At 44.8% G+C, this 12,681-nt stretch overlaps 1 protein-coding gene across 1 annotated transcript in view; it reads left to right on the top strand.

The window, feature by feature from the left end:
* Positions 1-4,379: 4,379 nt before the first annotated feature.
* The window catches only part of TPK1 (thiamin pyrophosphokinase 1), a 551,786-nt gene continuing 543,484 nt past the window's right edge, over positions 4,380-12,681 (top strand). Inside the window, exon 1 of the mRNA XM_060247753.1 lies at positions 4,380-4,455. Within this exon, the coding sequence (XP_060103736.1) occupies positions 4,413-4,455 (43 nt within the window). The 5' untranslated portion in view covers positions 4,380-4,412. The remainder of the gene's footprint in view (positions 4,456-12,681) is intronic.

Genomic DNA, 12,681 nt, shown 5'->3' with positions numbered 1-12,681 from the left:
GGGAAAATAACCTAAACGTATCTAGCATACAGATGGAAATCTTCATCATGCCACTGTGGCCACACAGGAGAAAGTAATTTTAAAAGTATGAGGGGAGAAAGGTTTTATTATGACAATTGTAATTCAAGAAGGGTTTTAAGGTAGATGCTGCTATAATTGAGTACACCTTCAGGTGATGTCAGGGATATGTGGCATATGCAAATGAGTTGTGCTAATGAGCTCCAGCACCCTTTTTCTTACAAAATGACCCCTGTTTGGGAGAATGACATTTCAAGTCATAAGCCTGAGTAAACAAGGAGAGAAGTTTCCCTGACTCATCCATTCCATTTTCTTATATAAAAGACCCCCATGATTGCCCTCCTGAACAAATACATGTGAGTGCATTTGCCCTGTTACATCTACAGCGTAGACCTACTTTCACACTAATGAATTAATGCACTTTTAGTCCCCTTTCACTGCACTTTGCAACTGGAATGGACTGTGTGAAATGGGGGGAAAAATCACTTGCAAACAAGTGCTAAACTACATTTAAAAAGCATTATTCAGAGTGTGTGAAAGCACCTATCCAGTTGGACTCTCGGTCTGGTTTAACCCCAAAGTGGCGATGATTTTTCCCATCTGCAATATATAATTTCTGTTCATTTTGGAAATTTCAATTCACTTCCAGTGTTAAGCAGCAAAGTAGAAACACTGAGTGCTCTGTGGCAATCGCCCCGAAGTCATGGCCTTGCCTCTTGGTTTCTTTCAGAAACAAATTAGGGAAAGGCATGACCTTGTCCCTGGGTTTCTTTCAGGAACAAATTAAGGTGCATTGAATCATGTCCTGTAGATAAGAACTCTTTTGCACTGATAAGAACTTTGCACTGATCTTGAGGAAATGCCTTGGCTTATAACTGACCGAAAGGTGTGTGTGAATGGGGGCATTTAGGCTCTGACTGAGCCAGATTTGACTAAGCTTGAAGCTACAAGAAGAGTGCTCAGATTATTTCAAATGTGATGAAGCTAGGTTCTGTCCGATGTGATGGAACTTGATTATGTCTTGACGGCAGATCATTCAGATGTGAAAGGAGCCTGACTTTGGTCATCTTAGCATGTATATTCACACACTTTCTAACTCCTGTCATGCCCTAGATCGGGGTGGCCAAATTGTGGCTCAGAAGCCCCATGTAGCTCTTTCACACATTTAATGTGGCTCTCAAAGCCAGCCAGAAGCTTGGGGAATGCATTTAAAGTTAAAGCTGCTTTCTTTCCACTTCTCCCTCCCTCTCCATTTTTTCCCCTTGCTTCCTCCCTCCCTCCCTCATGGCTCTCAAACATCTGATGTTTATGTCTTGTGGCTCTCAAGCATTCAACATTTATTCTTTGCGGCTCTTACATTAAGCATGTTTGGTCACCCCTACCCTAGACAGTAACTGGAGGTCCACTTTTTTATTCAGGTCTTTTTGTTATTGATGCCATTTGAATCATAATAGTAATAATCAGGGGTCGCTTTGTAGAAAAATAGGAGGTGGAGCTCATCCAGGGATTGTTATGCAGCTGCACCTACTATTCAATGGACAAGGTGCGGAGGAGGAGGGGGAACCCTCAGAAAGGTTCAGGAGCTGTGCTCCTGTGAGCTCCTGCTGAATCCGGGGCCTGGTAATAATAATAGCAGTGAATTACAACTCAGTTCCATTGCTCATATATATGATCCTCGGTGGGCAAACTTTTTTCCTCCTTGATTTTTCTGGATTGAACTCAACCAGCTCCCACCTCCTCAGATATCCCCCCTCCCCCCCATTTTTGGTAAAGGATCAAAAAACGTAATTGAAAATGCCACCATTTTGAATGGGACTTTGTGGCATCTGGAGGAGGCCCTGGCTTTAAGCATTTTCACAAGTGGAGAGAATTAGAAAGATGGGAAGTTATTTATTGGTAGACAATAAGGAGGCAGAACAAGTTAAGAGCAGGTCTTCCAGTGGCAGGTCTGGTTGCAGTTTAGTGGTAGCAACACATGCTTTTTGTGTGGATGGTCCAAAGTTCAATCCCTGGGATCGCCAGCTAAAAATTATTTTCTATGTTCAGTTAAAAAAAAAAGTCTCTGGTGAAGACCCACTTTGGGCAATTGGATCGGGAGGGACTTGTGTCTGTGCCTCTCTGACTTGCAAGCAGTGCTAAATCTCAGCAGTATCTGTATGGCCGACAGTAACACATGTGCTTGAAGAACTTTCTCTGTGTTGCACATATTTAAGGTAGTTTTGGGGTAGGGCAAGATATAAAGTTGTATGACTTGTTGAAATCAGCACTTCAGCTGACGCCCTGGAAATTACGTTATTACCATAGAGTTTCCAGAATGTTGGCCAACATCATACAATGTCCCTTCTATGCCCTCATTGTAGTAGATTACAGCTGCTGATAATATTGTAATAATATCCTAACAACTCAATCCTAAACAGTTACACCCATTAGACTTGAATGGAGGCATGTAATTCTGTTTAGGATGGCTCCATTTATTTATTTTTTGAGATGTCATCTTTGACCATATAAGTACTTTTCCTCACAAGTGAAGGTCCTAATTCAGTTATAGTTTAGTTCTTATTATTTATTTACGGGTTAGATTTTTACCTCTCTCCCTGGCCAGTCATGGTCCCTGAAGCTTCTTAAAAGCATCCCTATAATATCTCAAGCAATAAAAAAACCTGGAAACTAATAGCAAGGGGTGGAGGAAAACCCAGCAGAGTGTGAACTAATTTGTCAGCATCACTAAATCCAGCTAAGCACCAAAGACTTTCCTTAAAAAAACAAGCTATACAATCCAGTTCTGTGTGTGTTTACTTAGAAAGTCAATGGGGTTTAGCCCTAAATAAGTTTCTGAGGGATTGCAGCATTACAATTCCTGTTAATTCAGAGGTAAGTTTTGTGGTGTTTATTGGGACTTTATCCCCATAACAGTGAGTCAAAGGGGTGTAGTGGTTCGAACGTTGGAATAGGATCTGAGAGAGCCAGATTTTAATCTCCACTCTGCCGCTAGAAGATTGCTGAGTGGCCTAGTCTAGTCACACCTTTGTCTCTTAACCTACCTCACAAAGAGTGCTATGAACATAAAATGGAGGAGGTGATGTAAGCCACTGAAGAGAAAGGTGGAGTAGAAATGAAGTAAATAAATGCATGTTATGTATACTTATTTGGCGCTAAGGCCTGACTTTTCCCATGTGCCAGAGTGAGATGGTATTGAAGTGAGACTGCACCGTTTCTGATTAAAAGAAGGAGAATGAGACTGGATTTATACCCCACCCTTCACTCATACTCTCAGAGTGGTTTATGATTTCCTTTTCCTTCCCCTCCGCACAATAGACACCCTATGAGGTAGGTGGGGCTGAGAAAGCTCTTTCAAGACTGCTCTTGAGCAGAACAGCTCTGAGAAAGCTATGACTGACCCAAGGTCACTCCAGCTGTTGCATGTGGAGGAGTAGAGAATCAAACCCGTTTGTTCTACATTAGAGTACGCACACTTAACCACTACATTGGACTGGTGTTCTCCACTGTTGGATGATGTACATCCAAAGATGGTGGACTCCCAAGTCTCAAGTCTGCTGAAGCCAAACGTTGGGTGGTTCCAAGCCAAGTGACCTCCTGTAATGGAGGCAGATATTTCCCAAGTGGGTACTCCAGACAGATGTTAATGGCTTACTTCCTGGGCACTTGTGAAGCACTCCCTGTTCCAGTGAGATAAGCCAGAATTGGGTCTTTGCTTTGGGTAGAAGGAAGTAGGCCAGGAAACACATTGCTGGGGTGCCCAGAGGAAAAAAATCGCAGAAGTCTGTTCAACTGTAGTGTGCCTCCTGAAAATGAATTATGCCTCTTTTTCGACCCACAATGCAGTCTGTTTCATTGGAACTGTAAATACACAGTTAGTGCAACCTTCGTCATTCTGCTTATTATTAAATTTTGACTTTGGGTGGCAACTTCGTTCTGCAGAAATCAATATTTACCAATTGAAGACAGAACCCTCTCGGAGCACGCTCATTCCATTTGCTGCTTTCCTGCCCCTCCAGAACTCAATTTCCCCCCCCCCCCCCAATCCCTTGAACTGTGTGTCACACTATCTATCAACCTGGTCAGTACCCAATGTACTTATGGATTAATCTCTTCACACTGGAGTGGGCTTTCTGCCACCTGCCGTATGTAACGCTCGGCAGTTCCGTGTAAATCAGCTTTAAATGTATTTATTTTAAAATCGATATTTGCGTGCGCCTGCAAATTTGTAGCGGTTTCTCAGTAGTCTTTCTTGGGGAATGTGGTGCTGGGGGTATAACTGCAGTCTAATTAAATATTGAATTAATAAGCCAGATTCATGAACTGTAATTTAAAACACTTTTTGTTTTGTTTTGTTCTGTTTTAGTTTTTTAAAAGGACAAAGTTGATCAGCTGCTATGGAGCATGTCTTCACTCCGCTGCAGTGCCTGCTTGCCAAAGGTACAGTACAGTGCCTTGCATTTCTTTGCATCTCTGTTTTTTCAGAACAAATGCCTTTTGGTATATACCATATTAGTAGACACAGCAGTAGTGGTTTGGATGGGAAGTGGTGATGTTAGGTGATGTTTGAAAAAAGGTTAGCATGTCAAAGCCACCTTGTATTAGGGTTGCCAAGTCCAACTCAAGAAAAATCTGGGGACTTTGGGGGTGGAGCCAGGAGACTTTGGAGGTGGAGCCAGGAGAAGGGTGTGGCAAGCATAATGTAACTCTGAAGGGAGTTCTGGCCATCACATTTAAAGGGACCGTGCTGTTTTAAAATGCCATCCTCCCATAGGAAATAATGGAGAGTAGGGGCATCTTCTTTTGAGGCTCATAAAATTGGACCCCCCCTAGTCCAATATTTTTGAAACTTGGGGGGTGTTTTGAAGAGAGTCCCCAGATGCTATGCTGACAATCTGGAGCCTCTGTCTCAAAGAACAGCCCCCCAGAGCACCAGATTCCCAGGGATCAATTTTCCATTATACCTTATGGGAATTGGTCTCCATAGGGAATAATGGGAGGCAATATCGGGGAAGGCCTTGGCCTCTATGCCCTGTTGTTGGCAATTCAGGGTAACTGGTTGGCCACTGTGTGAAATAGGATTCTGGACTAGAAGGACTATTGGTTTGATCCGGCAGGACTCTTCTTACACCTGGACTTGCCTTCTTTCAGACAAAGGTGAATGAGATTCCAATTCCCATTTCCTCAGTGTTTCCCTGTCACATTCTTTATCACTGTTTCTATTATTATTATTTACTATTATTACTGTTATTATTATATTCCGCCCAACAGGATGGTCCAGCAAGACGGTATAATAAGAGGTATAGGACAGTACAGCAGATCAGCCCAGTAGAATAGTACAATAGGGGAGGCCAACTGATCTAATAGATAGATGCCCGCTGCTTCACCCAAAAACCTGGTGGAACAGCTCTGTTTTACAGGCCCTACAGAAGGCTAACAAGCCAGCTAGGGCCTGGATCTCCATAGGGAGCTGATTCTACCAGGTTGGGGCCACGACTAAAAAGGTCCTGGCCCTGGTAGAGTCAAGACAGGCATCTCTTGGGCCAAGGATGGTCAATCTATCTTGGGAGGCCGAACGAAGCGACCTCTGGGGCATATACGGGAAGAGACGGTCCTGCAGGTACGTTGGTCCCTGGCTGCGTAAGGTTTTAATTATTTATTTGTTGCATTTGTGTTGGGAGGTTCTTCCAAAACAGTGGCATTTGTGAGTTCACTCCACAGTCGCCCCGTGCGTAATGATTTGAACTGAGAGCGGCTTGGGTCTGACCAGCTTTTCTACTGCTGAAAAAGGAAGATAGCAGTCACTTTGGCCATTCCAAAGAAGCTATGCTGAGAATCATGAGAATGGGAAGGGGGCTGTAGTGTGACAGGGAATTGGGTCCGCGTAAGTGAAACAGACGCTGGATGGCCCAGGCCAGGGGTAGCCAAACTGTGGCTCAGGAGCCACGTGTGACTCTTTCACAAAGATTTTGTGGCTCTCAAAGCCCTCACCGCCCCATCAGCTGGCTTGGAGAAGGCATTTCTCTCTTTCAATCACTTCTCCAAGCCAAAGCAGCCAGCAGCTTGGAGAGTGCATTTAAAGTGAAAGTTGCTTTGTTTCCTCCTCTCTCTCCCTCCTCGCCTTCCTTCCTCCCTCCCTTCCTTCCTTCCTCCCTCCCTCTCTCCCTCCCTCTAACGTTCATGCCATTCAGCTCTCGAACATCTGACATATATTCAATGTGGCTGTTATATTAAGTACAGTAAATCTGGCCACCCCTGGCCTAGGCGAGCCTGATCTCTTCAGCTCTTGAAAGCTAAGCAGGGTCAGCCCCGGTTTGTGCTTGGATGGGAGACCATCAAGGAAATGCAGGGTTATGACACAGAGGCAGGCAACGGCAAACCACCTCTGAACGTCTGGCCTTTAAAATGTCCAAGGAGTCGCAGTAAATTGGCTGTGGCTTGACAGTACATTCCACCACCACAACCGAGTGCAACAGCTGGCTGGATCTCATCCAGTGATCTCCCTAGGCCATCTGAGCGATTTTCTCATCTGAGAAGGTGTTTTAATGCTAGTCTTCTGGGTCAGTTTCAGCATTTCATCTACTGGGCTGCTGGGCTTGAAGTTTAAGTATTGATCCAGCTGTTTTCTCTGTGGCCAGGGACACCCGTATGGTTCGGTTTGGAACTTGCCGATGCAGAGAACTGTTTGATATGTTGACATTTGTCTGTTTGGCTTTAGCTGAGCGGAGGCTCTGAACAACGAATGTTTATGCACATCAGAACTATCGATATTGCAGCTCCCTTCCCTTTGCCCCCTGGCATCTAGAAATCCGTCAGCCATGTTTAAATGAGCCAGAGTCATTTCAGGTTTTGGAAGAGAACATTTGCTGAGCAACTGTCTGCAAAGCAGAAATATCCTTGAAATTAACAGGCTCTTTCAGTTCCTCCCCCTCCTGCAACGTACATAGAGCCATTGCAGTGCAGTGGTTAAGAGTGGCAGATTTTAATCTGGAGAACCGGGTTTGATTCTCCACTCCTCCACATGCAGCCATCTGGGTGACCTTGGGTCAGTCACAGTTCTCTCAGAGCTCTCAGTCACAGTTCTCTCAGAGCTCTCAGCCTTGTCGGCCTCACAGGGTCTCTGTTGTGGGGAGAGAAAGGGAAGGCCATTCTGAGACTCCTTCGGGTAATGAAAAGCGGGGTATAAAAACCAGCTCTTCTTCTTCTTTGTCCTACATATTTTCCTTCACAGCTATCGCACAGTTGTGTCCTGCGTGAAGCCAAACTGGATGCTAAGAAATCAGGTGTGCTGAGAAATTCATGGCGAACAAATTCAGTAGGCAAGCCAATCTTTTTTGCCAGCCACAATCACTCATGTGCTGAGCTTCAACTCATCTTCCTCTTGCTTTCTGGCGTGCAGTTCAAGCACTGTGCCAACCAGCTTTGTGCCAACCAGCAGCTGTGGGGTTGGAGTTTTATTTATTTCTGTCTTGTGGCCGCTTTCGCACCTGTGCAGTCAGCGAAAATTGATTTCCCCCAGAGCTATATTTGGGTCAGGTAGCTCTATGATATTGTGTGGTGGTAGGTAATTGTCTTGGCGCTATGCAAAATATGCATGCAAACCCTGCTGTGGATCCGGATAGATTGGCGGCTGTTAAAGTTTACCAAGCAGACACAGATGGAAAGCAGATGCGTCGTCTGCAGCCTGGTGAATGGCCTTGAACTGCTCACGAACAACCCAAATTGCCAGCTAAACCATTGGCTCCTTGCTTGTGATGATGGGCGAGCAGCAGCGTGTTGAGATGAACCAGCAGGTGTTCAGATGTTCAATCAAAATACATTGTTGCATCAGTGCATGTAGGGGATGTATGATTATCCATAACCGGAAAAGATATAGTGAATGGCAGTGCAAACAGTTCGGTTGGAGTTTGGAGCTGTTTTGGCTCTCCTGGGCAGAGCTGGTTGAGTAGAGTAATCTTGTAGTGTAGTATCACCCATGTTCTGTATCTGTTACCTGGGAGTAAGGGATGATCGTGACCTGGATGTCAACCACTATCCTGATCTTGTCAGATTTTGGGGGTCTGGGGTTGCGACGCAGAGGCAGGAAAAGGCAAACCACCTCGGATGGTCTCTTGCCCTGAGAACCCTATGGGGTTATCATACGTTTATAAACATATCATGTTGGATAAATATATGGAGCAGAGGTCCATCAGTAGCTATTAGCTACAAGGTATAGATGGAACTCTCGGTCTGGGGCAAGTGCTGCTCTGTATTCTTGGTGCTTGGGAGGGGCAACAGTGGGAGGGCCTCTAGTGTCCCAGCTGCACTGGTGGACCTCCTGATGGCACCTGTTTTTTGTTTTTTTTGTCCACTGTGTGACAGTGTTGGGCTGGTCGGGCTATTTGCCTGATCCAATATGACAACGACATTGGATTTGTATTCTGCCCTCTGCTCAGAGTCTCAGAGCGGCTCACGATCTTCTTTATCTTCCTCCCCCACAACAGACACCCTGTGAGGTGGGTGGGGCCGAGAGGGCTCTCACAGCAGTTGCCCTTTCAAGGACAACCTCTGCCAGGGCTATGGCTGATTCCCATTCCAAGGCCATTCCAGCAGCTGCAAGTGGAGGAGTGGGGAATCAAACCCGGTTCCCCAGTTAGAGTCCACACACTTAACCACTACACCAAACTGGCTCTCACTACACCCAATATGGCTTCTTTTATGTTCTTATGAAGTAAGTTATGACTTAATGGCATTTTCCACCACCGAGGGATGACAAAACAAAATGAACAACAGGCGTTAATTCCTGACTCCAGGACTTGTCTTTAGGTCATCCCATGATTTTTAAGGTTTAAGAATTTATTTGTGATCGCAACAGTGACCTTGTAGAAATGGCTGAATGACCCTCTTCATCAACCTTTGTGTTCTTGTTTAAGAGTTTTAATTGTGTTGATGGCCCTTCAGATACGCTTAAACTCCCCCCTCCCCCCGTTAGGTTCAATCAGAGCTAAATGAGAAGACAGCAAAAACCGCCCATTGGAATGCTTCACCTCTTTAACTGAAAAGCATTTAAAACAGTTTATTTTCTAGGTTGTTGGCCAGTCACTGCTCCCTTATTTTATAGATGTAATAACACACTTTATTTGCTGCTGTTATTCCACCTGTCTTTGCTTCTCAGGTAGCTGCAATGTCATGGATCCTTCCCCCAACCTAAGCTATGTGTTTGCGGCGGGTGCCCAGATTCATCACACATATTAATTTTGGTTTATAACCAGCCCAGTGTTTAGGGTGGCCAGCAGCAATTGTGTCTATATAAATTGTAGAGCGCATTAAGATGCCATCATCTCATGTGATGACAAACTTGACTTGTGGCTCAGTTGCTGACAAGTTAAGCTAGCCGTGAGTTCATATGTTCATGGCACACAGGCTGTGCATGTTATCTGATTGCAAATGGGTTGAGAACATAAGAGAAGCCATGTTGGATCAGGCCAGTGCAACTCTCTGTGTCACACAGTAGCCAAAATATCCCAGGTGCCATCAGGAGGTCCACCAGTGGGGCCAGGACACTAGAAGTCCTCCCACTGTCTCCCCACCCACCCCTCCAAGCACCAAGAATACAGAGCATCACTGCCCCAGACAGAGAGTTCCATCAACACCCTGTGGACCTCTGCTCCATACGTTTATCCAATCCCCTCTTGAAGCTATCTGTGCTTGTAGCTGCCACCACCTCCTGTGGCAGCGAATTCCATGAGTTAATCACCCTTTGGGTGAAGCAGTACTTCCTGTTATCTTTTCTAACCCGATTCTTCAGCAATTTCATGGAGTGCCCATGTATTCTTGTATTGTGAGAAAGGGAGTAAAGTACTTCTTTCCCTATGTGCTTTGATGTTGATAAGGGCCAGGACAGGTAAAGGTGTCATGGGCACATATATGAGCACGTGATCTTGCCCTACTGTGAGTCTGTAGTGGTGAGCCTTGTCTGTTCCAGCTGGCAGTGGCTTTCCAGGGCTTCAGGCTGAGGCCTTTCACATCAGAACAGGCCTTCTTAGTGGCGGCACTGAAAGTATGGAATTTCCTCCACAAGGAGATTTGTTTATCTCCTTTTGTCACTGGCTTCCATCTGTGACTGGAAACGTCTCTCTTTTGTTTGGTGTTCCCTCACTGACCTTCCTTCCGATTCATAGGTGATTATGTTCTGTTGAATTGTTTTTACTATTTTATATAAGCACACATACTTGTGTATATGTAAGTGTGTGCGTGTGTGTACAAACACATTAAGGCAAATTTTAAAATGTATATATGCATTTTCAAATTTTGTTTAATGTTTTGACTGTTGTTCTGCTTTGGGGAGGCTGAAATGAGTAGAAAGACAAGCAAGAATGTTTTAAATAAATAAATAATCCACCGCCTGATGCTTTTACCTGGAAATGCTGGATTTTTTAGTTTAGTTTAGTTTAGTTTATTTACGATTTATATCCCGCCCTTCCCACCAAAGTGGCTCAGGGCAGCTTACAGCATATAAAATCTAACATAAAAATATTATATTTAAACATTTTACACAGTTAAAACATTAAAAAGCATAACAACAGTCTAATAAAACTACACTCAGTTTACGATGCCGGTTAGTTATAAGCCAGCCGGAAAAGGGCTGTCTTACAGGCCCTGCGGAACTGGGCAAGGTCCCGCAGGGCCCTCACCTCTTCTGGCAGCTGGTTCCACCAGGAAGGGGCCATTACAGAGAAGGCCCTGTCCCTAGTAGATTTCAGGCGGGCTTCCTTTGGCCCGGGGACAACGAGAAGGTTTTGGGTTCCTGATCTCAGTGCTCTCTGGGGAACATGGATTGAAGAGGGGACCTTCAGCATGAAAGGCCATCCCCCCCCCCAAGTTACTATTGGCTATGGCACTGTGATGTCACAGAAGGACTGACCAGTGCTGTGACTGTGATAGGTTGCTGCTCCTTGCGGGAGAAGTATGTTTGGATCCTGAGCTCTGTGAGCAATTTTTTATTGAATTAAGACTGTGTTGTTGTCACTGGCTGCATGCGGTGGGCTTTTGAATGAAAAATATCTAAGTGCGGATTTTGGTGAGGAGGAAAAAACATGGAGGATGCACCCAGGGTACAACAATTCAGGTTTTGCAGCAACCCACCTCTGAAGGGACTCTTCCCCAACTCATATTTCAGAAGGGGTTGTAATGTCATTGATCACAGTCCCTTCCGCCACCCCTTTCCTTTTCATTCTATTTGTGCCAGGTTGCTTTTTAAAAGAATAATTACTCTGTTTTGTTTGCTTGATAAATTCTTGGAACAGTCACCGTTTACGCTTTCGGGGGCTGAGCTGTGAATTAAAACAGTGATCGCAATACCGTAATCCATGTAATTTTGCAAGGAAATTATACATATTTGCCCTGTTTGCAGAAGGCGGTGTGGGTGACAGTGAAGGCAGTTTCTGCTGGAATGTTCAGGGAGCGGGAGGCAGGATTTCTTTGCCATGCCGAATTGCCAATTACAAACACCGTTAAAATATACATATGCTAGTTGCTTCCAGTTAAACTTTTCATGTTTGTTTAAGCAATGTGTCATGTCCCTAGAGGTAAACGAAAGCAGGTTGTGAGGTTGCAGAGAAGCAGCTCGAGAAAGACAGGATGCTGCCTAATTCTGACATACACTAGACAACCCCCCCCCCCTAGTTTACAGCTTTTCAGATGTTCTGAGAGCAGATGAGGCCATGGCAGGGGTCCTTAGCCTTTTGGAGCCTGCAGGGGCACATCTGGAATTCTGAAACAGCATGATGGGCATGGCAACAAAATGGCTGCCACAAAATGGCTGCTCCAGGAGGTGGAGCCTGCAATAAAACTATTGCCACTGCCTAACATCTGTAACACAGTGCAGATCCTTTTTATATCATTTTTTTTTAATTTTAATAAAATAAATACAGTATTTTTTGCACCATAAGACTCACTTTCCCCCCCAAAAAAAGTGGGTACATTCTCCGAACAAATAAGCACATTATGGGTAAGCACAAAACGAAATACAGAATTGTAAAACAAGATAATCAGATTACAGTTGCAGCAGATCTATGGGATATACATGACTTGGAACATTATCCATTAAAATAATATTATTTAACAAGGGCAACCAAACCGCAGGAAAGTCAGAATTACACTCAGCAATTCCTTTATATTGATTATGGTACAAAATCTGGAATTCTGACACAGCATGGTAGGCGCGGCAACAAAATGGTTGCCACAAAATGGCTGCTCCAGGAGGCAGAGCCAGCCACAAAATTATTGCCACAACTTAACTTCTGTAACACGGTGTAGATCCTTGTGCTGTGGTGGCTGCCACCAAAGCAACATTTTTTAAAAATCAACACAGCCAATGCAATCTCTAACAGCCAATCAGAAGCCTTCCTGGGCAAAAGCCCTACCTTGCCCCACCCACTTCCTAAAAGCGCTTGGTTGGTACCAGGGAAGGTGTCAGCAGGCATGGGGAACCTGTGAGCTATGGCTTCCTTTGGGTCTTTTTCTCTGGTGGCAGAGATGAGATCCAAAGCGAGGATTTTTCAGTTTATCCTCCTAATTGTTATGCTGCATTCAGTGATGTAGCTGGCGACGGGATCTCTGGCTCTTGAAAGCTCCTATCCTTTCCCTGAACTGGATAGCCCAGGAAAGCCAGGTCTTGTCTAAGCT

Source organism: Heteronotia binoei, chromosome 10 (assembly GCF_032191835.1).
Source record: "Heteronotia binoei isolate CCM8104 ecotype False Entrance Well chromosome 10, APGP_CSIRO_Hbin_v1, whole genome shotgun sequence".
NCBI classification, from domain to species: Eukaryota; Metazoa; Chordata; class Lepidosauria; order Squamata; family Gekkonidae; genus Heteronotia; species Heteronotia binoei.
The sequence above is the reverse complement of the archived record's forward strand: the minus strand, read 5'-3'. Positions and strand labels throughout refer to the sequence as shown.